The sequence below is a fragment of the Seriola aureovittata genome, chromosome 3, assembly GCF_021018895.1.
Source record: "Seriola aureovittata isolate HTS-2021-v1 ecotype China chromosome 3, ASM2101889v1, whole genome shotgun sequence".
NCBI lineage: Eukaryota > Metazoa > Chordata > Actinopteri > Carangiformes > Carangidae > Seriola > Seriola aureovittata.
The window spans coordinates 11,871,487-11,897,576 of NC_079366.1; the positions used below are offsets into that span (position 1 = coordinate 11,871,487).

General features: G+C 39.6%; 2 protein-coding genes across 2 annotated transcripts in view; both read right to left on the reverse strand.

The window, feature by feature from the left end:
* Positions 1-1,758: 1,758 nt before the first annotated feature.
* LOC130166602 (uncharacterized) lies at positions 1,759-7,425 on the reverse strand. Its single transcript, XM_056372289.1, has 6 exons — positions 7,347-7,425; positions 6,748-7,080; positions 6,475-6,642; positions 5,873-5,968; positions 5,729-5,766; positions 1,759-4,057 (listed from the first exon to the last, which is right to left on the reverse strand). The coding sequence occupies exons 1-6, from the start codon at positions 7,381-7,383 to the stop codon at positions 3,701-3,703; spliced, it is 1,029 nt and encodes a 342-aa protein (XP_056228264.1). The 5' UTR covers positions 7,384-7,425; the 3' UTR covers positions 1,759-3,700.
* A 5,522-nt stretch (positions 7,426-12,947) lies between these two features.
* LOC130166780 (zeta-sarcoglycan) overlaps positions 12,948-26,090 on the reverse strand; it is a 341,932-nt gene continuing 328,789 nt past the window's right edge. The window contains exon 8 of the mRNA XM_056372533.1: positions 12,948-19,117. Within this exon, the coding sequence (XP_056228508.1) occupies positions 18,911-19,117 (207 nt within the window). The 3' untranslated portion in view covers positions 12,948-18,910. The remainder of the gene's footprint in view (positions 19,118-26,090) is intronic.

Genomic DNA, 26,090 nt, shown 5'->3' on the forward strand with positions numbered 1-26,090 from the left:
TTTCAAAACAAATTCTCCCACTACATGTTCAATAGTTACTCTCAACGAGTCCAGTTTCAATCTATCACACAGATATAATTAATTATGAAGTAATAAAATACGGATAAACATACTTTAAGTGTCTGTTGTAACAAAATCAAAGATAGTTTTCTATGTTGTTGCTCTGTCTATATTTGCTGCCCCCGCATCAATAGGAAAACTGCAGTTTGTTTTTCCAATGTAATGCCATAATATAGTGAGAATAAGTTCTCCCCCAAGTCTTGCCTATCTCAAAATGTATGAATTGCAGCGTGGAGTTTTAAAATAAAGAGAGCACCTGTTTCATACGCATCGGTCCTCAAACTTTTTTCCTCACACACCATCAGTCGATACATTGTAGGAAAGTAAAGGTCGAAGTCCCCATTCCCTGAGGTCTGACTAACTAATGAAGAGACCTGTCAATCACACATCAAACACAAAAAAGCGACATTCCATTTTCAGTATGAACATTTTTTGCCTTCTTAGACTAAACGTTAGTAGCTGTTTAGAGCTGTGCATTTGAACCAGGAAATAAACAGCAATGAAGTGCTAACATTTCAAGTTAGCAAATATTTATTGATTTTCTCCCTGAACCTCGTATAACTTTTTTTGCACCTGTTAGACTGTAAGAATTTACACTTGTATGATTCTTATTAGTTTGGAGAGTTCCAGGTCCTCAGGGATTCACAGCATAGCTCCGCCCAACATCAACATTACATTTCCAGTTTAGGAATATTCGCTCTGTCTCCCATTCACTTCTACTGAAGTGTGCATTTTCCTGTTTCAATGGGATCTCTAGCAGGCTCCAGAAGATTCACAGGTCAGAGTGAGCAAAGTTACTAATCTAGTGTATTTTATCACATATCACATTATACGTGCTTTATCATACCACCATAGACTGTTTACAGTTTGTGATCACTCTGATTTATATTTATTTATTACAGTGCCTGCAGAGGAAATGTCACATCACGCCAAGTGCAGAGCAATTTCGTTGAGTGGAAACAGAAGCCTAATTAACAGCAATAAGTGAAAATACTGTTTTGAAGGTGTTCAGGACCTTTAACAAACAGGCCTCGTGGTGGCTACTTAATCAAGCCAGTACTTTAGAAAGATTTAATGATAATGAGGTTATGAAAAACCTCTGAAATGGCTCCAGTTTCACAGATAAGAATTAGACACGGTCTCTATCCTAAATCTCCTGAAACTTTCCTCGCAGTTCCAAGATTTTCATAAACTTCCTACATAGGAAGATGTGTGCCACGTGTTCCCTCTGGGTGGAGAGTGTGAAAAAGTCCATTTGCTTTGAAGCAAGGCAAACTGACTGCAGTGAATGAATTTGCGTGCATGTGTGTATGTGTGTGTGTGAGGAAGAGAGAGAGAGAGAGAGAGAGAAAGAGGCGGCTAATCCTTTTCACTTTGCAGCACAGTGTCATTGACTGTCATTGACAACAGAGCAGATACCCCAGGCCACTGTACTCTTCCCATGGTGGCCGATGTACACAACAACAGTAACAACAATGACAACGACATCAAGCTGCTCTCTAGCACAAGAACAGTTACTGGAGGGCATTCCCGCTGCCCCTCTGCCAAGGTGATTTCTGTGTGTGTGTGTGTTTTGGAGTGAGAGAGAGCACAAGAGACATTGTATGAGGTACACATAGTAAAGAGAGAACATGAAAGGAAAGTGAAAAAGACCTAATGATGGAAAAAGCAACAAAAATTCAAACATTTCAATGTGCATTATCTTAATATAAATCAGTTTCTTTATTTCTTTATTACTTTTTCATTTGTGACTTGCTGCACTTCACCTTGTTTTCAGAATTGAAGCATCTGGCCCATCTAGCTAAATGTTTCAAACTTCAGGGTGTAGTAGTACAATTTCCATTATTACCTATGATTGATGTAATGACTAATGGCATGGATGGCTTTTTATTCTCTAAATTCACTGTCAAGTAAATGATGAGACATTCACTTTGTAAAAATGTAATGAACTGTGATTGATATTTCCTCACTAGAATTTAATTGTTGTGTCAAACCACTTCTCTTGAATTATTTTCAGTTTCAGCTCTACCGTATTCAATATAACACAATATCCAATGTTTTAAATAAGAAGAGAGCAAATTTAAATGTATATGCCGCTTATATATTTTTCCTCTCTGTCAAGCATAGTAAAGCTCAAACCTGACAGGAAGTTGGTCAAATGTCAGAAACATACAATTTTTGAGATTTTCTGTGCAAGAAAAATTACAATTTGTTCAAAAGCTTAAATAACATATGTTCATCATGAATTTGACCAATTATGACACCAAAGCCTGACTGAGGAGACTGAGATAGATAGCCTGGTATAGAGAGTGTGATTGATAGACTTCAGGTTGTGGCCTGTGTTCTCCTACCAAAAGTCACATCTGATTTCCCTTCACTCACAACCAGACATTGTGAGCTTTCAGACACATCTCATTGCATTCATCACCAGATACATTGGTCATGGAGATGGTTCAGTTGTTATCACATGAACAATATGCACATGTTGGTCTTTTTATGACAAAAGAAGTTTTCAAAAGAAATTCTAAAAACCTTGGTGTGATCCTGTCAACTTGCTCTGTGTCCTGTGAGTCCCTGATCTTGCATATTAGTTTGTGAGTCTCCCATTGGCTCTTGGCTCTTGTGACCTCTAGGTTTGTCTACTGTAACCCCCACCTTTCGGTCTTTACTCTTAGCCACGGAAAATACTCTAAAACGGATTTGGCATGCTTTCTGACTGCTCTTGAATACTTGTGTATTATAGCAGAATAATGAGTAAATTCCACTACTATACTCACTACAACTGTTTGTTCAGCATAGATGGCAGACAAAGAAAGTCACAATGAAAACAGACAAGCAGCAAAGTTACAATGAAACTTGGTCAACAATCAACTGTCTGATCTATCAAACTCACAAATCAAATCAAAATTTTCATCAAACATACAAAAACAAACTTAACAGTTATCTGAACTAGTTATTTAATAACTTTATAATAACAAATTTAATAACTTTCAATATTATAGAACATACAAAAAACTACTTTTAGTTTCAGAAGTATTCCAAGGACATTTATTCAATAACCCTCAAGTTAATTAACAAATGAACAGAACACCTGACCTCTGGGCAAAGGTCACGCAATACAAAGTTTCAATTCTCAAAGTGAGCTTGCTAAAATAAATGTACTGTATCAGAATGTAATAAAAAGAGTTTACAAAAGGGCTAACTCATGCAGTAAAAGCTTAGAAAATACACAAATAAATTTCATAAAATTAATAAATGTAAGACATTTGAGGATAACCGTTTTTTTAAAAGATAACCAGAAGTATATGTTTCTTGATTTTTATTTAGAGATATGCTTAGGGGGAAGCAAGTCTTTCTCTGAGTGTTCAGAAATAGAGGAAGTGGTGTAGCTACATATATATGTACTTGATACATTGGTGAAAGCAAAAATAGATACACAGCAACCCTTCTCTCTGTTGTGAGCGTTTGCAGTGCTATCTTTGTGCTGAACTGAAAAGAAAGCAAGGTGACTATTAATACCTCTAAATCCTGCACACATAGAGCTTTCATTTTATATTATATTATATCACTGCATTTACATTTTTAAAGAAATCATAGAAAATGCTCCTTTTTATCCATTTTTATCACAGTATAGCCACCTTCAGGTTACCTGTGGCTGAGCTAGGGAGTAGAAAGAGTCTTCATTGCTTTCAGATTGATTTGGTTCAGATTTCCCAGTGAGACCAATTTGCTGTTTGGATAGTTGAGCAGCAGAGTACACCAAATCATTTTGGGGACCTGTGACTCTGCTCTCAGCACGTGCCCCTCTTGGACTGACCCTAGACCTGGAAGATGAATACTTGCCACATGCAGCTGCTAATTCAGTGCCTTGGTGGTAGAAATAATTCACATACAGAGTCTCTGTATCAGCGTCAGTAGAGGAGTGGATGGCAGAGACAGCTACAGGTGGCCTCTCAGCCTGGTGGTCTTCAGTCCTGATTTCATCATATTCAACAGCCTTGAAAAAGGAAACAGTGGGAAAAAATGGTTGGAAGAAACACTTAAAACACTGAGCCAAACAAAATTATAAAACTTCACATGAAGGTTACAAGAATGATCATTATTACTTCACACATTGATACTGGATCTCATGAATTAACAAGAGTTTAAAGTCTTTAATTCGTGACCTTATGCATGAACAACACGTCGATTAAAGAATTAACTTAGGTGAGTACATCTTCATGAATTATGATTTATTAAGTATGATTATATATGTATTCTTTGTTTGCAAAAGATTTCAACCACAAATCCAACCATGATCATTCATATAATCCACCTTTACAGTAAGTACAGTGTTACGAAAGATGTCAAGAATAGAAAAGGTTACACAGGACATAATGCACACACACACACACACACACACACACGACCCACACGACCCACAAGAAATTAAAGACAACTTTAAAACTTGTTATTGAAGGTGTTACTCTGATCTCTTCAGGAAATACTGCCTTTAAAGTAAAGGCACGGTCAACCTAATTACATATTGATATCATCTTGCTATTGAAGATGATGCCAAGATTTCTGCTGTTTCTTAACTGATATTGGGACATAGGGAGACAAGGTTTATTTTGACCTGTGTATCTGCAGTGTCTGGACCGATACCGATAACTTATCATTCGTCTGCAGTTAGCCATGGGCATTTAAGTGACATCTGGTTTTGAATGTCAGAAAGACAGTTGTGTCAGTTATCAAGATAGAGACTTGTTGAGATCAACAGAAGAATACGACTGTGTGTCATCACTATGGCAATGAAGACGAATATTGTGCATTGTGCAGTTAGAAATTGTTACCAAAAAATTGCATCGAAAGGGCAAACAAAGTGCATATGAAAGAAAATTACAGTATGATCTGTGACATTTCACCTCAACGCATGCTGCTGCTCGAACATCCAAACTAAAAACAGACCTCTAGAGTTGTACCGATACAGATAATATTATTGAAAATGCCTGTGACACTGCCTAAAATACTGGATAAAGTATCAGCGAGTATGCAGTATATGCACAGATCCAGTAGGCTATGTAATTAATTAACCCCATAGTTTGACACCTGGATAAAAGGGCATACTTCCTAGAAATCAGTTCATCTTCATCGCTCTAAAACAGTGGCCAACACAGGAAGATGCCTGTGCAGCCACTGGCGTCTATTGTTCAAGTGATGAAGAATTGATTACTGGTATTAGTATAATGTTAGCCATTAGGAAAATGTCAGCAATTTGGCAATAATTTACCCTTGAAAGTCTCACCAGTAAAAAAAAGCAATGTTCTGACGGTTTGCAAGTCAGTGCTACAACAACTAGTTTAGGAATTATTGGTTCCTTAATTTATTTATTTTTTTATTACTGACAGTAAAATTAGATAATAAGGATAGATTATATGACATTCATGTTTAACCCGAGCCATGCCATATAATGACAGCAATCATATCACATCCATACAGTGTAATTCCAGCTGTTGAAGTACTGTTTTAACACAATGTTATCAGATCACTATTCGGTATCAGCCAGTACATGAGTTCAGGAATTGAGTTCAAGCTGAGGAGATGTATTTGAAAGTACTTCAACCTGCTGTGGGAGAGCCAACAGAAACTCCCCACCACATAGTTTCAGAATTAAAATGAAGAAACGTACCTCTTGTGTGTCTTCTTGTGGTGAATTAGCACTTGACACTTGACGACATGAAAACATAAAGGATAACATTTGTTAATATGTCTGATCGAGGCTTTACTGATGTTGCCACATATGCAATGTGTGTGTGTAATGTGTGGGTCTTACTCTGTTGTTTCTTCATCATCTTCCTCATAAGCGTCAGCAGGACCAGCATAATGGTTATTATGACAATGGAACTGATAACCAAATATGGTACACTTCCTGGCCAAAGAAAGATCAAGAGGAAGACAGCTACAAAAAAGCTTCATCACTTCTTAACATGCAATAATAACTACAGCCTGCGCTTCACATTCTTTTTCCTATAAATTAATCTTTATAGTACTTGCTTTTCACTACATCTGTCAACATAAATGTTTTCTGAATGACCTGAAATCTGAAAGTAAAGAAAATTAAAGGAAATGTAAGTATCAGAATTGGCTTGAAATTATATATGTGAATATATGAATAAGGTATTTGAACAAACAAACCATGAGTTTATTCTATCATTCTGTTATACATACAGAATTGATTTCGCTATTCAGTAAAACTCTAAAAAGCGTTTAGGATACCATTCTGCCCTGTCTGTTCATTTTCTGTTACAACAAATCAGGATGGCATCTAATTTAATTTTTAATTATTAGTAAAATACATATTTCAACACATTGATGGCCGTATTACAGTAGCACCAGGCTCTGCATTGCAATTTTAATCAAATAAATAGTTCATACCAGCTCCTGGTGTTATTGAGGCAGTAGGTATGGTTATATGAAGGGTGGTGTACGATGGAGACATATTAGTAATAACATCTGAGCTGCTGAACGATGTAATGGAGCTGCTCATTGCATCAAATGACACAGTAGACCCAACAGTGACTGTTTTAGCAGTTTTCTCAGGGCCTGTAAACAGAAAGTAACAGACAAAATATTCATTAATCAGATATTAATACTTTTTAACAAAGCGATGGTATTTTGTTAAAATGAAAAGGGAGAACACAGACTTACCATGCTTAACTTTAAGATCCACCTCTATAAATGAATCAAGGCCATATCTTTCCAATCCACAAAGAAATTTTTTGGAGTCAGACATCTGGAGATCAGTAATGGTCACAAACAAATTCTTTCCTTTGTTATCTAAGTGTATTCTGTCCTTATGTGAAGTCTTTCCTGATTCTACTTTGATGATGATGTGTTGGTCTTTTTTGCATGGACTTTGACAAAGATACTTAACATTAGATCTTGAACCAGTCCAAACGTCCCAGCCTGAGCAATTAAATGTCACATTTGCCCCAACTTGGCCGTTTATGATGAGAGTCTCCTTCCCCACAACAGTCAGAACTACAAATGAAGGAAAAATCAAGGAAACATTTTTAAACTGCCATATTGTCAGTGCATACATAACTTCAATTATGAGCATTTCTTTTAATTGTGGTCCATTTTATCATTTGTGTTGGCACAACTTCACTTTCAACAGCTAAATGACTAAAAGACTCATTTACCAAAACAAATACATTAAAAATCATATCCTACAATCATCCAACAGCTACAGGATTTATACAGCTACACTATGTGAAGATACAGAGAATACAGAAGTATAAACTCACCTAAAAGATGAAAAGAGTAAATGCATATTTCTATCATGATGAAAGTTGCGGGCGAAAAACAAAAAACAAATGTAAACGAATTCTTGGGTCAAACCACAGCAGGTTTCTCAGACACTTCCCCTTCCTTTTCCTCTCACTCTTTCAAAGATCACAGCCCCTCCTCATTTCTGTTGAAACTCCCTCCCGTCAACAAATAGCATTTAATACTAATAATAATTAAAATAGCAAGGTGCAATGTCACAATGAAGTAGAAGACACATGGAAGTCTCACAAGCCTGAGATGTTTCCTCTGAAGCAGTTTACATGAAGATGAATTTAAAATAATAAATCAAATAATATAAACTTGTTAAACATGTGATATTTTATAACATACCCAGCCTGTATGTGCCTTGTGTTGAGGAAGTAATGTAAGACCTGAGAGAGTAATAGCAGCCTGCAGCTGACATTTGATAAGCCCTGATTCAACAAGCTAACTGGCCAATCTGTGCATTACTAGTCTCATACTCTCAGTATATGAATAATAAGAAAACTTTGGCACTAGGTCATGACTAGAGAGGGCAAAGTTCTGCAAAGGATGCACCATCCTCTGGTTATATCATTACTATGAAATATTTAGAAAAACTAAAATGTGAATCTGAATTAACATCTGTGTCAACTTCTGGGATTTGGGATACCAAATTTTCTTTTTTTTTTTTTGTTCACATGAGTGACTGTGGTAGCTCACAAAAAATGTATTTAAAAAAATGTGTTTTCTGGCAAAAGAAAATTCCTGGATACACACTAAAAATATCTCTTGGCCCACTCTCCAGCATTTACATCAACTATACCTTTATAAAAGTAGACTCTCTTACCTCAGCATTGTCATCCAAGAGCAGGTTTGTCTTGTTTGTCAAGCCTGTAAAAATAGATGATGAATAAGAATCTTTCAGCTTCATAAGAACTGATGGGCAAATCTATTTTTATTGAAAAGAGTCGATAAGACTCTCATAATGTTGTAATTCTTCCTCTGAAGAGCATTTGTGCAATGAGTCCCATCACCAAGGCCATCACCATTCTTACTTTTAGTTTCTCCAGATTCTGCTTTGATGATGATGTGTTTCACAAATGAATTTAACAAAAGATGTTAACATGGCCCTTTATGTTGAGAGACTGCATCTGTACAACAGTCAGAAATGTAAAATTGTTGTATGTCGTGTGTACATACATGGCTACATTTCTAATCAATATGGTCCTCTGAAACCCACTCTACCACAACCTTCAGTGCACATAAGACCATTGGTGTGTCTCTTGATTGACATGATGTCTTCATGGCAGACAGGAGGTTGAGAGGCCCAGGTCCTACCGATGTTTAGTGGAGATCTGGATGTGATGAGGAGTGATGATCAGCTTGGCCTGACTGGATATGAAGACTGCAGGTGGATGGAGTTGAGGAGGTTGCAGCAATTCGCACTGGATATGAAGACTGGAGGCTGAAAGAGGTGGAGGAGGCTTGCAGAAAACCCAGTGAAATGACAGCTGACAGCAGTAAGGAGGAGAAAAAATTGATGTATGACAGGGACAACGTGATTGGCTGGTTGAGATCGTGGCGAGATCTGATTGGTTGCCAAAAAAATGAAGCTGATTACAAGGAGTGGGGTGAGAGAGGAAGAAACAAGAGAATTGTGAATGGAAGTGGAATAGAGATAGTCTTCCTGATTGAACCTACGCTAAGCTTCATTTGTCATACACTCTCTTTCACCATTGTTACTTGTGTGAAGTCTATACCTACCTACCTGTTGACTTCCTATGGGCAGCGCACAGTTGAGTGTTTTCTTCATTTTTCTAAGGCAGTGGCTGTAAACAGATTTACAGACTGCACATCAGCACACATATGAGACATGGACAGTAAGATCTCAAGACCATTAGGACACTTTAAATTTTTATTTGTTCTCCGATTTCCCTGAACTCATTAGCACCAACATACTTCGCTCTGGAGCCAAAACAAAAGATTTTATTTTTCATGACCAAAATTTTAGCTTTCCATAATTTTTTCTCTGGATAATTAAACTAAGTGCAAAATCAGTGCACCAGTCGGGTAAACAGCATTATTTTGGAAAAGTCATCAGTTCATGTATTCATAAATAGATAATTCCTTTTTCCTATTAGTAGCATTATTGTAGCATTTTTGCATGCTTGCTAACATCAAACAGCAAACTTAATCAAAGATTAAAATAAGCAGAGCTGGAGCTAAAACGAGCTGTTGATCCATGTCATTACTCACTGAGAACATAGTGTACAGGATTTTGAAATGTGTTTTCATGTTTTAAAGGAACATAAGCAGCCTTTTGTGGCCTGCCTGGGGAGCCTAGCAATCGCACCTTTCTTCTTTGCATCTCCTTGACCACCTTGGGACATCCTGGATGACAACCAGCCGTCACCACACTAACATATCATTCAGTCTTCCATATCAAAGCATTTCATAACTATGCCTCTGGTTATGAAATGACCAAAAATCTGCCATCCATTCATGAAAATAGAGCACCTTATCTCACCTCCACCTCTCCACCATCATTCCACCAACCTCTCATGTGTAGCGATTAACCAAACCATTCTCCTGTCTTCTCTAATGTGTCTCAAAGTGCATGGGGGAAATGAGAGAATATTATCTCCTTCTTCTCCTGGCTTTGATAGTGCTTGTCATTCAAATACACACTTTCAACCAATGCTGACAATACCAGCTTCTGCTTTTGTGTGTGTGTACAGTGGTATCATAGATAAGGAGAGGTTTGTCAGGGCAGCTCAGTGAATCCTGCCACTTGACACTGCTACATGATGAGTCAACCACTGTCACACTGTCATTCAAGTAAAGAGACAATATGTCTATTTCTCAACAATGTCTCTTTTATACTGTATGTTCTCCGAGATGTTGTTCACACAGGAGCATGAAATCACCAGGGGCCTCATTTATAACCGTTGTGTATGCACAAAGATGCCTGGAATAGGAGCATGTAAGGTGGCCCTGAGAGCTCAACACACTGCAACTTAAGAAACACATGCAAACGGACAAAACACAACAAATTCAGAAAACACATGCGCTGCAAATGGAATGCAATGGAGGTGTTTCCAGGGGACACAAAAAAGTTATCTACCAGGCTGGGACGCACTTATTGTTCCATGCTTTCAACTTAAAATGTCACAAAGCATTGAACAACAAGTGCTAACCTTTAATATCACTTCCTATGACATGTTACTTATAGATCCACTTTATTATACATATTCAAACCAGTGCTATTACTTGTGTTTCTGCACCTTTCAATGCACAAGCGCAAGTAACCTTTAATTGAAAGACTGTACATGCTGCTGTCTATAGTATTACCTTGATCATCCATGTAGATTCTCAGCTGTGGTACTGTTGGGGCTGACAGCAACTTCATTCCTCCAACCATTTGTTTTGCCTTGCCTTGCAATGAGGATGATTTCAAAAGCTGCCTCAAACAAGATGGGGGAGATCAAGCAACCCATGGTGATATCTGCTTCCAGCTGTTGCCAACCTGTGGTAAAGTCCTGATGGGCGCAGATCTGAAGCTCTTCAAAGTATCTGGCTACCAGGTTTCTCATGCAGTCAGGGACACAGAAGAAATCCACAGCAAAGCTGATGAGTCTGTGGGGGACAGACCTGTATGCATTGGCAAGGTCCAGCAACACGACATGCAGGTCTCCTTTTTCTCTTTTCACCCTCTGGATCTGTTCCCACAAGTTAAGTGTTCCTTTGAAGTCGAGTGTTTGTTAAACTCATGGTCTTGCTCAGCAGCACTTTTCCCATCCTAGTAGCCTCTCACTGGGAGTCCACTGGGCTACATGCACTGCTAAATATCCTACAAGTGTGGCAGAATGCTGTATCTGCCTTCACGCAGTATTCCAGCCATCCATGTCTCTAAGGACACAAAAGAGTGATTCCAGCGTACTGCTGTAAAACTACTTGATTTGGTCTCTCACTTCCAAGATCATTTTGAGGCTGAAGTTATGGTCCACTAACTGTCACATCTTATCCTATTGATGACAACAGCAGGGCTCCAGTTGTAGGTGTAATAGCTTGCTTCTTATGATTTTGTCCCTTCCTCATCCCACAGCCTGTCTTTCTTCTGATTCAAAGATTGACAACTCTATATTTTTGTTGGCTGATTTCCCTGTAAAATTAAACCACTTTCTCATATTCATTACCATTAGAACTGAAGGCTCCATCAACTTGAATGTACTGAGTCCCAACACATACTATATCTTTCTCCGTGCCCTGACTGTGATGCTCTTCATTCCTCTAGCTCTGGGTCTGGTCCATCCTCTTCAGATTCACTTTCGTGCTCAGAATTGATTTCCACATTTTCTTCCTCTTCTGACATGTCCTTCTCGTCCACTTCAATTGCTGTCTCAATCTCTTGTATTATTCACTGTGAGTTTCTATAAGCACACCAGCTTTTGCTCACGTTGCTGGATTCCACTGGCAATGGATAAATGTGAAGATGGCGCTGGTGGCCCCTCCTTTATGTATCAGTCAGAAGAGTATAGAGATAAGTCCTGTTTTCATTATATTGTTGTTTTTTTTTCCCCCATAACCACTCTTTTTACACCTCCATCTTTTGCTACACCTTAGGTAATGTGACTTGTGGTTGTTCCTCACAAAGAATGTTCTATGTAAAAAAAATAATTGTATGAATTCTCCATAAATAAAAAATGTAAAAATATACAAATGTAAAATGTAAAAAATTACATTTAGTAGTAAAATTCAGCCTTGTCTTCAGAAGTTATCACTTACTGTTGAGTAAGTTCACCCAAGTCATTATGAAAATAATGATGATCCACGGACACTGTCTTGCCCATAACATGGTCCTGGAAATAGGAACTAACATTTACCAACATACCATCCAAGACAATACTAAGAAAATAGGACGACAGAGTTGAGCTAATGAGCCTCGCTACCTCCTCACTACAAACCATCCTGCCACTGAAGTGGCTCTTAAAAAAAGCTTTGCTTCAGGAGGTTTAGGAGCCCAAGTTTTTATACCTTGATTAATCATTATAGCTTCATTGTCCACCTAGCTAAATAAGAAATTAGGCTGCAACTGACAAAAGAAGTTGAATCTCATTTGTTTGAACTGATGTGATAAATGAGCTCTAAATGGACTTTTCAGCAAAACCTTTAAGATATTACAAATGGATGCAGTGTTTCTTATCCAATTTGCCAATTCGCTGGTTTTAAATATTTCAAGATTTAATGTGCAAATTAGTGCCCATGGATACAATTAGTGCCCTCTGTGTTCTCTATTGTTGCAAGGGTTTTAATTTGTGTCAGTTGAAAAAAAACACTTTTGGTCAAGACTAATATGAACAACTGGTGCAACTGATCATTTTTGTGTTTGGGGGCACTAAGTAACCCAAGTAAAAAGCTATTTAAACTTATAATATTTAAATTTCTACAAATACATTTTGTCTCTCAGGATTTTCTAACACTTTTTCACATATGCACCTCAAAAACAAAAGATAACACATTTTTCTTGATTGTTTTGTAAATGCATACTGTATTGCTATAAAACAAAAATTCAAAACAATTCGTCTTCATGGGTGGAACCAAAGTGCAGATTTCAATGGCTGAACCTTGAAATTGACAAAGACACCACAATTGGCAAGGTGTGGGAACTTGGAAAAAAAAAGTTGGAACAGTAAAAAATGAAATTGAGTGTTACTGAAAACAGTGAAGGTCTGCAGCAAAGGAGGGAAATATAGCTTGCTTCTATAAAGTTATCCGATTACTGTCAACAGGCCTGTCGGTCGATTAACACATTTGAAATGACAATGAAATAAAGTGCTGGCCATTGAGTGCTTTGTGCTGCATCCTGATATGAAAGCATGCACTTGGATGTGTGTGCTTACAGAGATTCCTGTTACAGAAGAAAGACAAGAAAAGTGAAAGACTAAGAAAACATGCTAAATCAACACCATCAGTTTCCATGGCTTTCCTCCAATTAAATAAAATGTAATAACTATAATAGCTAATGCATAAATGTAAATATATTGTTACTGTTGGAAGATGATACAGAATATCAAATGGAGTGACAATAAAAGGCAGTGAGAAGCAAGGAAAGAAAAAGTCAGATGTAAAGAGTTACGAGAAAAGAGAGAGTGAGAGAAGGTGGGAGGTTGTGTGCCATGGTGACTCATCACTGTTTGTGTTTTTTTTTATCAGGTCAAGACTGTTCACGGTAATCAATACACATATTCTGAATTTTTAGGGGCAGATTGTTGTTAATAGTTGGAAATAGTTGTTGGCTTTGTCCTTATTGAGTATCAGATACACTAAAACTTGTATGAAACTGCACCGGAAGCAATCAAAAGGACACATGGTCAGCCCAACAGACAAGGGTGACACTAGTTAGGGAAATAAAAGTGATCATTACAGATTTTACAACAACGAAGACTCCAGAGATTCTCTTTAAAAACAATATTACTTTATTTTGTATTTTATTGGTATTGTTATATACATGGCATAATTTGTGCTTTTTTTTAATTATCAAGAATAAAACCATAAGGGAACACATCAGAAAATTAAACTTTAAACCAGGACTGAATTGTTCTTTTTTTTCAGCTGGATATACTGAGAGTTCTACAAAACCAGGAGAGAAGGGGAGAAAAAAGACAGAAAACTAAATAGATAGATAGGTAGATTGATAAATAGATACTTTGTCCAGAGACACTTGCAGATGGTCCACTGAGGGTAGTGTGAACGTTCAGACTGTGATGTGCTTTTACCAACAGCAGCAAAGGCACCTGTGTATCGCTTTGTTTTAAAAAAGAAAGTACGCCTCAGGACCTTGTTCCAGCTGAGTCCATACACATAGAACCAAATCCATCCATAATTTCTTCCAGGGGGATTTCTAACACACAAATTCACTGATTTCCTATGATTTCCAGCCATTGCAGAGGTTGGGTGCTAGGTTAGCCAGCTTGAGGCCATTCACACCAATGTCCCCATGTGAGACTTATCTGAGATTGTATATTATGTATGTCATAATGTGGTGGAGGGGTTTGTGTGTCCTGGTGATCCTTGGAGCTGTGTGTGTGTGTGTGTGTGTGTGTGTGTGTGTGTGTGTGTGTGTGTGTGTGTGTGTGTGTGTATTTGGGGGGGCTTCTTGGAGTTTCTGGGTGGGGTCATGAAGGTTTTTGGGTGGTGTCATGGGAGGCTCTATAGTCCTCTTGGGCACCTTCAGTGGTCACATGGGCAACAATGGAGAAACCCAGAGAGGGAGATAGAGAGGAACGGCCTGTCTGATCTTAACCTGAGTGGTGCTTTATTATCAGACTTACATGCTCATCATGGATTGGCTGTAACAAACACTGTGTTTGAGCACAGGGTAGTTCATAAGTGTACCTGGTACCAGAACACCTAAGGTGTAAGATCAATGATCAGTGTTGTGATGGTAGTATCAGATCTGCAGTTGTTTGTCTTGGACACTCAAGCAAAGAGAGGAGTGGAGCTGTCAACTGGTGAGATGGTAGGGGAGTCTGCTGTACAGATAGGGTAAACCCAAATGTGTATTGAGGATGAGCCTAGAATGCCTAACAGAGGCCCTTGTCAGCAAGGTATTGAACTCTTGATACATGCATTTTTTCATGCAACCCAGAGGAAGTTGAGGAATCTGAGTGGGGCATGTCCAAAGCTTCCATTGTGGAGGCACCCTGCTAAGACTTGTGGTCATGGTGTCGACCTCAGAACAGCAGTGGACAGCAGTGATGGAGACCATCAAGATGAAGGAGGACTGGCATGGTTGACCCAGGGGTCTCCTCAAGAAGCAGATGGGCCGGGTGGGCTTTGGCTGCTGCAGATGCAAAAACCTGGGTGTGGGAGGAGTTCAGGGAGACTTTCAGAGAAGGAATTTTGGCTGGACTCAAGGAAGTTCTGGCATAACATCAGACGACTAAGGAAGGGAAAGCAGGGCTTGGCCCAAGCATCAGCATGAGAGGAGAGCTGCTGACTCTGACTGGGGATATGGTCAGGCGGCGGAAAAAGAACACCTTGAGGAATCCGACCAACAAGTCAACTGAAAAGGAGACAGAGTTTGAAGACCAAGGGAAGCCTCACTCATGTCTCCAGCAGAGCTCTGTGAGGTAGTCAAGCAGTTCCTCAACGGTAAGACAATAGGTGTGGATGAGATTTGGCCTGAGATGCTGAATGCTCTGGACAATGTTGGGCTGTCTTGGCTGACATGCCTTTTCAGTCCTACACAGGTTGGGCACAATGCTTGTGGACTCGCAGACCTGGGTGGTGGTTCCCATATTAAAAGGAGGATCGGAGGGTGTGCTCTAATTATCAGGGTATTACACTGCTCAGCCTCTAAATATTATGCCAGGGTACTGGAAAGGAGGCTCTGACTGATTGTCGTACCTCAGATACAGGAAGAGCAATGGACAACAGTGGACCAATTCTTCAGCCTTGAGATTATTGGATGGGTCATGGGCGTTTGCCCTTCCAGTCTACATGTGTTTTGTGAACTTGGAGAAAGATTATAACCGTGTCCCTCAGGGGGTCTTGTGGGGAGCACTACGGTATTATGGGGTACCAGGGCCATTATCACAAGCCATCCAGTCCTTATATAACTGGAGTGAGAGTTGTATCCATGTTCTCACTAGCAGGTCAAGCACATTACCTGTTGGTTTTGGCCTCCATCAAGGTTGTCATTTGTTACCGATCATGTTACCGATTTTCATGGACAGGATCTCAAGGAACAGTTGGGGATTGTGTTTGGTTTGGGGTCCTCAGAAAAGCTTCTCTGCTTTTCAAAGATTCTTTTGTATTCATCAGAACATAACTTACAGCATACACTGGGAAGGTTTGCAGTTGAGAATGAAGAGGCTGGAATGAGTCATCAATTCAAAGTCTGAGGCCATGTTATCTGCCGGAAAATGGTGGATTGCTCAAGGTAAGGAGTTTAAGTATCTCTGTGTTTTGTTCATGAGTGATGCTACAATGGAGCGTGAGATCGACGGGCAGATTGGTGCACCAGACTGTTGTGATGAAGAAGGAACTGAGACGGAAGGCAAAGCTTTTGATTTACCAGTCAGTCAATCTTTGTCCAACCCTCACCTACGGTCATAAGCTTTGGGAGGTAACCAAATGAATGAGATGGTGAATACGCAAGACTGAAATGTGTTTCCTTTGTAAGGTGGCGAGGCTCCCTTATATAGGGTAAGGAGCTCAGACATCTGGGGGGAGCTAGGAGTAGAGCCAATGCTCCCTCATGGAGCCAGATGAGGTGGTTCAGGCATCTGATCAGGATGCCTCGTGGGCACCTGCCACTGAAGGTTTTCCAGGCACATCCCATTGGCAAAACACCCTGGGTAAACCCAGAAAATGCTGGAGAGACTACAGTATATATCTCATCTGGACTGGGTACACCTTGGGATTCCCTAGGAAGAGCTGGAAAATGTTGCTGGGGAGAAGGATGTCTGGACTACCTTGCTTAGCCTGATGCCACTGCAACTGGACTCCTGATAAGTGGCAGAAAATGGATGGATGGATTGATGGATATATAAGGAACTAACTTCCAAAATCATATTTTGGACACCCTTGACTTTTCTTGCTTTCATTGAAGAACTTTTAAAAGGGGGCATGATGTAAGAGTGAAGGGATATTCTTCCTGATATTTGATTTTGTAATGGCCAAAGGGGATTAGAAAGTGAGGATGTGGAAACGACATCAGGATGTGTCATTTGTTGAGTGGTCGATAAGAGAAGAAGCATAAGATAAGACAAAATTTATAAATTCAACTTCTGAAAAGAAAAAAAGATGGTGTGGATAATGAGCAAGAGAGGTAAAATACTGCAAGCTGAAGAAGGAACAAAAAGGAGCATGAAAGCAAAGAGCAGAAACATCTCTCAATGACAGAAAAAAGGACATGACTGATAGAGAAGCGCAACACTTGGCAAAAAGAAAATCATACAAAAGGAAAGAAAAAAAGTCTGACAGACAAGGAACACAGGATGAAGATGTGTAATACTCCATAACAAGACCAAAATTGGTCTGGCCATCGGCCGACTGCTGTCTCTGCCTGACTGGAGGTTTGGCCCCACATCACAAAACGGTCTGTCTGCCGTAACATCTGCCTGAGCCTTAAACTGAAGACTTAGACTCACTTTCCTCCTCTTTTTATTATTCCATTTGCTTCTGTACTCTGGAAACCAAAAGATGCAGGGACAGATGGTGTCCTGCATCTGGTACACCTGTGATGGTTTGTAAAAATGTTTGTAACTACTCCTGCGAAAGAAAGCAGACAGACCAGCGTTTTCTGTTTTTTTTTTTACCTGACAAGTGGAAGAAAGTGGATAGGTAGAGTGACATTGTCTTTTTTTACCAGTCCAGTGCAAGTAAGTGCATAGACAGAAAAAATAACTAGAGCATGGAGAAAAGACAAAGGAGAGAAGTAGCAAAATATGGACAGATAAAAGATTACAAAGATATTGAAGGAAAAAAAAGAATACAATAACAAGAGATAAAAAGTAAAAAATTAAATCTGAAAGAGAACTAAAAGAAAATAAGATGTGAAAATCAGAAAATATAAAGGGGAAAAAGCTGGTGAATGCAAGGCTGAAGCACAATTATTTGCATTAGTTATCTTATGAAAAGTGGGATCTGAGAACATAGTCACTATCAGGTGCAGATTAATGTTGAAAGGTCAAACGTCAACATTTGGGTTGAAAGACTAGAGGGGGAGGAGGGGGAAGGCCTTTCTGGTATAGATTGGTCCGTAAGCTAGCCTTAGCTTCCCACTAGACTAAACCATTGTCTGATTTATTGTTAGCTATCTGCAGGGCTAAACCAAAGTCCTCAGTGATGTCTGTTAGCCAACATATAGGTTAACCCAGAGTCCTTTTCCATGTCCCTGCTGGCGACTTTGCAGTCCATCACCATATCCACATCCAAATAAAAACAGGGGCATGTTTTTCCATCATTTGGTCAAACAGTGAACACACAGCTCACTTTGTTTGTAAGAGTTTGCTGTCCTCAGGCCACCTCCAAAGGCAATCCTTGTGGCCTCCAGAAATCGTCATGGCAGCAATTCAGCAATGGCAAAGACAGAGCCCCAGAGGGAGACTGTCCATCCATGACCATGAGTCGTATTAGTATCAAAACCACAAGCTAACCTCGCTGGCTTTCGCTTCCTGCCAAGTCATCCATCATCTCGACTAGCATTAGCTACTGACCAATCCATATTAATTTGGTCGGTGATCTGGCTTCTCACCAAGCTCTAGTCCATTTTGATTCAGTCCTTTAGCTGGCAATAGCTTTCCACCAAGCCACAGTCCATGTTGATTTGGTCTGTTAGCAAGCATTAGCTTCCTGCCAAGCCATAATCCATATTATTCGGTTGGTTAACGGACATGAACTTCTTGCCATGCTACAATCCATGTTGATTCGGTCTGTTAGCTGGTATTAGCTTCCCACCAAGCTATAATCCACGATGATTCAGTCTGTTGGCTAGCATTAGCTTCAAACTCCAATAGTCCATATGTCCCAGGTGTGTGTCATCCTCCTACTTTCAGCTCCAGAGACAAAAGTTACTTGTGGTTTGGCAGGTAGAGCCTTTCTCAGCTGGGGACAGGTAGAGCTTGCCATTAGCGCAGGCACACAGCTCGTACACAGTCTGTTTAGTGTAGGTGGTACCGGCAGGTGCTCCCTCCAAGGGGTCCACAGCACTGCCGAGGGGAATGTTGCCCAGCCTGATGGTGTTGGCATCTAGAAAGATCTGTGAAGAGAGATGATTTAGAAAACATGAGAGCATCAATGAAGAACAATGATTGAGAACAAAAGAAACACAATAAAACAATAAAATTCATAAAACATGAAAATAGATGCACAGAAGTTGATGTTACAGCTGTTGGGGACTGAGCTCACACGGATTGTCTTGCCTGGGATAATGAACAGAAAAACAGAAGGGGAGAAAGTTATGTTTTCAATAAAAAGATAAGAAACTAGGGTTGTGGGTGCAGAGAAAGAGAGAGCACACTGCCGTAGGGGATGTGACTTTACTCTGTGGTCGACTGGGGTTGTCATCAAGAAAGATCTACGGAGACAGGGGGAATTTCTATTTAGAACGGGTCTCTTTTGATGAAGAGTGGGAGTGGGAGTGAATGAGACAGAGGGCAAGATAGGTGAAGAGAAAAGCAAGAGAATCAGTGGGTGAGGAGTGAGGGGAAGATGAAGAGACAGGGAAAGGGAGACACAGAGGAAAACAAGAAGAAAAAAATATGCAGCAAACAAATCAAACTTGTATACCTGTTGTTTTGATACCATATCATATTAATTATCATGTTTTCCTCCAAACGTGAATAAATCTGTCAAAAAATATCACTCGACATATTTTAAAAAGTTGTTTAAATTATTTTGGATAATTTAATTGAAACAAATGCCTATCTATCATCTATCATTCTCAAGATAAAATCAAGCAGCTTCTTAGTGTTAAGATAAAACAAGTGTCAGGATAAAAACACTTAATTTATCACACTTTTGTTTACTTGCACAGACAAGTTAACTTATCTCTTTGGTCATTTTTGCAGAATTAGACTTTAATGCTTGACTGCAGTTTTCGCAGACTTGGTGTCAAAATAACTTGAAAACAGATTTTCTTAAATGATTTCCAATGCAACTAAACCTTCCAGGGACTTGGAGGATTTTCAGTCAGTTTGAGCTGGAGGGTGGGTCAAGGGGGTTGGTTTTTGATGGAGGAGAATGGATCTGACAGATCATGTGCCCAGTCAAGTTTGTCTGTAATTACTGAGAGAAACACCTGCAATGCACAAACAAACAAACGACAAAAGGGTTACGTACTAAAGAAAAGACAAAGAGCTGCACCCACCCTAACTTTCTAAGAATAAGGACAGATTGGAGGATGCATCGCCAGATTACCAACAGGAGCAGAAAAAGCGGTAAACTTTATTGGGGTCTTAGGTCTTCAGGGGCCCTGAATCACAATCAATCGAAATGGTGAGGGCATTAATGTACCTGATATTGAGGCTCCGTGTTAAAGACCGCACTGTGTTGAAGAGTAGTTTGAAGAGTTCGTATAGTGTTTATAAAGCCCACATTCATATATAATTTTGTGACATTGCAAATTTGAGGCTGGGTTGTATAATAGCAGATCATGTGCCCAGTCAAGTTTGTCTGTAATTACTGAGAGAAACAGTAATTACAGACAAACATGCCAACACAAGTTGGCATGTGTAGTGTGTTGATTGATGATTAGCTTACTAAATGATTAGGCCATCAAAACAAAAAGTAATGAGCAAAAATTTTGATAATCAAATAATCATCTTAATCACTTTTTAAACAAAATGGCTAGTGTTTGCTGTTTCTATCTTCTCAAACATCATTGGATGATTTTCTTTATCATACCTGATAGTAAAGTGAATATCTTTGGATTCTGGACTGTTGGTCAGACATTTCAAGATTTCACCTTCGTTTGTGTTAAATTGTAAAGAACATTTTCACCATTTTATAGACAGAATGATAACTTGTGGTTTAATGAATGATAAAATTTATCAGAGATCTGGTCTAAATGATAGAATGTAAGGTGGTTAATGCAAAGCTGGTAAGATACACAGTGTGAGGAGCAGGTGGACCGTGTGGAGAAGAGGAAAGATACAGACAGAGACCCAGAAACACAGAAGTGATACTCTTGTTCTTCTTGCACTTCTCTTTCCCTCTCACTTGCAATCATCCCCCATTTTGGCCCCTGACACTACCCTACATCCCTCCTGGCCCTTACTTCTTTCTGCATTCCTTCAGCCCAATCCTCTCATCTTCAGACTGATACAAGCTGAGTTTCAAATGAGTATCAGTACACAATTTTGGTTTCTACTGACTGCATTGCCTGCTTCTTTATTTACTCTTCAATATCCAAGTAAACTGCTCTCTTGCTTTTCTCTCTCTCTCACATAAACTCACACACCCCAAGGCTGGACACTAATCTCAGGAGACATCTGTATCCCCACTATTCATGCTCCTCATTTTAGAAATGAGGAGAGGGGAAGCGAAAATGTGTACGGAAAATAGTGAAAATGTTGTGTGGAAAATAGCTATGAGTGCAAAAAGACAGAGGGAAAAGAGGAGGAAGGGAGAGAGAGAGAGTGTGTCAGATGAAAGGATGAGAGAAGGATGACAGAGAGAAAATGTCAAATCAGAAGTGGTTGTAAGAATATGGGAAACAGAAAGAGGGTGAGAGAAAATGAATGGAAGAAAAATGGGAAAGAGAGCAATGAGGGATTCAGATACCCTAACAGTGAGGAACCAATTAGTATAACTAATGATTTCACATTGGCTGATGGGGCACATCTCGATCTGTATAAACAACACACACACACACACACACACACACACACACACACACACACACACACACACGCACACACACACACACACACACACACACACACACACACACACACACACACACACACACACACACACACACACACACACACACTCTCTCTCTCTCTCTGCATGATGGAGCAGAGCAGAGGTGCTGCTCATGTAGCCTTTAAATATCTGTGTAGCTAAAAGCAGTATGTCATTAACCTGGAGATAAATAGGTCCAGAGGTCTTCACTCAGTGAAATAGACTTAACTTTGGTGTTTTAAATATACAAATGCTGTGACCTTAAGTCAGTAAATTAATTGGCTGATTGATGAGATTTCAATTATATAGTTTTGACAATCAGAAAAGGTCCATTAAACAAATGTTTCACCCCGACTAAGATATGATGATTTGTAGTGTACAAATGAAGAGGTTGACATAGGGGGGGTGATCATTTTGGTGTCTACATATGCGGTCCAGAAATAATAAAATACGATATGCAGTATTGAAATCACTTTAACAAATCAATTTGCAAAGTTAGTACTACCAATATTCAGTTTGGCCACAAATATGTATGACAAGAAGACTGAGTTGAAAAATACTGTAATTTTTCTTTAGGCTAATTAGTCATATGTGTTGGGCGTACCTTTTACTCTATTATTTACAACGTAATGATTCCCAAAAAGAAGAAGACAAAAAAGAACGTAAGTCCCCATAGGGAGCTGTTCACTGATAAGTAGTCCAGATTTGAACAAGCTTTATTCTTGTGTAGATAAAATGTATTATCTACAATCATCGTGTTTCCACACAAGATTCGGTAAAAAGGTTTTGTTTTAGTACTTCAGTTATTCCCCTCACCTCCCCACAAAAACAGAGGCAGGAGAGAGAGTCTCTTTGAAGGTACTGTGTACAGCCATCTCATTAGCCTGCCATGGCCATTGGTTTTAAAGAGACATAGTAACAATGACAATAAGACACTTTAAGAGCTAGTGAAAAACGTATATGTGCACATCTCTCCCGGTGTGCCGGGTAAAGGAAAATACCACACTACATCTCTAAATGTCAAGGTATCCCTTTAACAGGTCCCTGGTGCACACCTGTCATCTTCCCTTTGGCTCCTCAATAAAAGCTGCCGGGGCTCAGTTATAGCCTTACAGAGGAAAGGACTCAGTCACGGTTGGCAACATAACCCAAATCTAATTCCAACAGCCTCCTTGCCATAGCAATGAAAACCTAAAATGAACTTGGGCTTGGCAATGGGATGGGAGAATGAGGAGAGATGTGTCCGTGCATGTGGAAATGCCAATGAAATTACTGGTTTCTCTTCCATAACATTGGAAACATCATGGCAACAAACTGGGGGAAGAGGAACAGAGGAGGGAGAGAAGAAAACAGACTAAAGATGACGGAAGAGGAGGGACGGATGGAGAGACAAATAAGAAGGGAGGGAGGGGATGCTGTTTATGAGAGTGGAAGGAATAGATGGCAATTAGTGGGTAAAAATGATAGCTTACAAGGAGGGATGGAGTGAGGAAGAGATCGATAGAAATGAGGTGAGAGGAAGGTGGATGGAAAGAGTGATATAAAAATGGATGGATGCTAGGTAGCAGGTAATAAGGAGTGAAAGAGAAGAAGAGGTGGGGGATGGACAGATGGATGGATGGAAAGAAGGAAGGGAAGAAGAGGAAGGGGAGTGGAAGTCATTTGTTGTAGCTTAAGGTCGGATTAGTGCTGACATTCATCCCAAATGAAAGTGTCTGTAAGTATTAGGTCGGCCTGTTGTTAGCAGTATGTGAGGGTCTAAACATGGGATTGTGTGTGTGTTCGAGAGAGAGTAAGGACATGTGTCTGTGAATATAACAGTGTTTATGAAAAGGTATGAAGTGGTGCTTTTAATACATGAGTTCTTTGCTTCTACACGTATTTAGTGACATGCCTGCATTGTATTCGCATACGTGTATGTGTGTGTGCACCTATGCTCTATTATTGCTCGCAAAACAGAGGGAAGAACAGGCACTATTGTTATAAGGTCTTATGGTGCTACCAGCCAGAAGCAAAGGTCCCCTGAATTGTCACACAGGGCGAGCACTTGGAAATTTTAATTTCTCTATTTAGTCTACTTACCACATGGATGTTCTGGGCTCTGCCTTCTTCAGCAAGCATGAATGTTAAGCCGTTGTCTTATATCAGTGATACTGAACTTAACTCTGTGTTTCAATCATCCATCAAAGCCATATCAAAAAAGACATAATAAATTATTTAAATAATAAAGACCTAGATATTTTCACTAATACCAGAAACCTGGTTTTCATACACATGTCAGTTATTGGCAATTAATTACTAAAAAAGTTCATTTGTGAGATAGATAGATCACCTATCTATTTTAGAAGAGCAAGGAAAACGAAATATGTTTTCAGATTTACAAGATAATACATTTTATCTGATAGGTTTGGAAAGGGTTTCCTTCAAAATCACAGAGGAATGTAATCTTTTATGTAAAATGACATGTACATTTGAAAAGCAACAGGAAGTGGACAAAATAATAGGAACCTAATAGGAACTTAGAGTATAAAAACACTACACATATAGAGTTGAAACTAAACCAGCTATTGCATTACAGGTTTTCATGTTATTTTGTCCACTCCCTGCATACTTACGATATACAGTATAATGAGGAAATGTGTGCCTGTCTTATATGTATATGCATTTGCATAAATGTACTGTCTGCGTGGGTGGCTGGGTGTGTGCATACAGTATGAATGTGTGTGTGTGTGTGTGTGTCAAAGCCATCTCTCTCCGACATCAGTTTAGCAAGCACGTGGTTCAAGAAGATGGGAAACATGCGGGAAGCAGCAATTATGGAGGGTCAAAACATTTTTCATGGATGATTTCCTTTGGCACAGCTGAGGAACAGGCGCAAGAGGGTGGGAGGCGAATGAGCTGTGAGAGAGGAGGGGGGAAAGTGGCAATGAAGGGATGAGCTTTTCCTGGAATGAAAGGCGGAGGAGGTGGAGGGAGAAAGACAGCAGAGGAGATATGAGGGTTAAAGTGTCTCTGGGAAGAGATCAGGGGGAAGAACAAGTGTTGGAGTGTGCTGAGTGGTGAGTTTAGGAGAAGAAAGGAGTGTGTGAATGTGTTAAGGAGGAGACTGGGAGGAGGAGGAGAGAGTCTAGGGTGTCTGGGAGGACAAGAGAGGAAGAGCGGCATGTATGAAGGATAAAACTCACGTTATTTACTGATACACTGCAGTAATTTTTTTTTACACTTGTGTCTCTTACCTTATAAAAAAGGTAATTGGTTCTTAACTTGTATATTCAAATTATCTGCTCTCCAATTCATTTCATAACTACATTCCTCTTTGAAGTGTCATCTATTTATTTATTCTTTTCTTTTTTGTGTATGTGGGTGTGGAGGCAATACCCAACAGTGCATGAATACAATATGCATAAAACAATAAAAGGTGGAATTATCTGAGGCTGCCTTCTCACAAACATATAATGCTCTTAAAGTGACAGTCACAATCTCATATGTGGTGAAACCGCATTCTGGCGAGTTTGTTATGACTAGCAGAAGCCAGTGCTGCTCATGTTCTTTTTTTTTTTGCAATCAAAATTTTATACTCAAGGTTGCAGAAGTTTAAACCATACTGGACTACACAGTGTTGACTTTAAAGTCTTGGATTGAGAGGATGGAGAAGCTGAAGAACGGAGGGGGAGAAGTGCGACAGAGGGCGAGAGGACAATAGCAGAAACACACACAGTTCAACCTCGAAGCCTCAGTTCACCTTGCCTCCCATCCTCCTTTTCTTTCTCTCTCTTGCTCCCCCTGAACTCACACACACTCCAACAACACAAATAGGTGGGAGGTTGTGAAGCTATCTGAGTGTATTACACAGCCCATTAGGCTTGTTGAATGGACAGACACTGAAATGGGAGCTGACAATGAACAAAATGACAAAGGGTGGAGAGACACTGAGAGTTTAGTAACCCAGATGTAGTTGGGACATAAAGCAATATCAGTGTGCTCTACTGTACTATATATGCACACACACACACACACGAACACACACACACACACACACACACACAAACACAAACACACACACACACACACACACACGCACACACACACACACACACACACACACACACACACACACACACACACACACACACACACACACACACACACACACAAATGCATTCACGCAAATAGACACAGGTAGATGAGAGTAGAGGCTAAAAAGACTTGATGCACCGCTTTTGCCACTTTCTTAAGAGGTACATTATTACAGCCTCCTTCATCGTCGCCACGTTTGTTGTTGTCAGAAACCTTTGATCTGAGTTGTCCTCTAGTGGATGTATAGC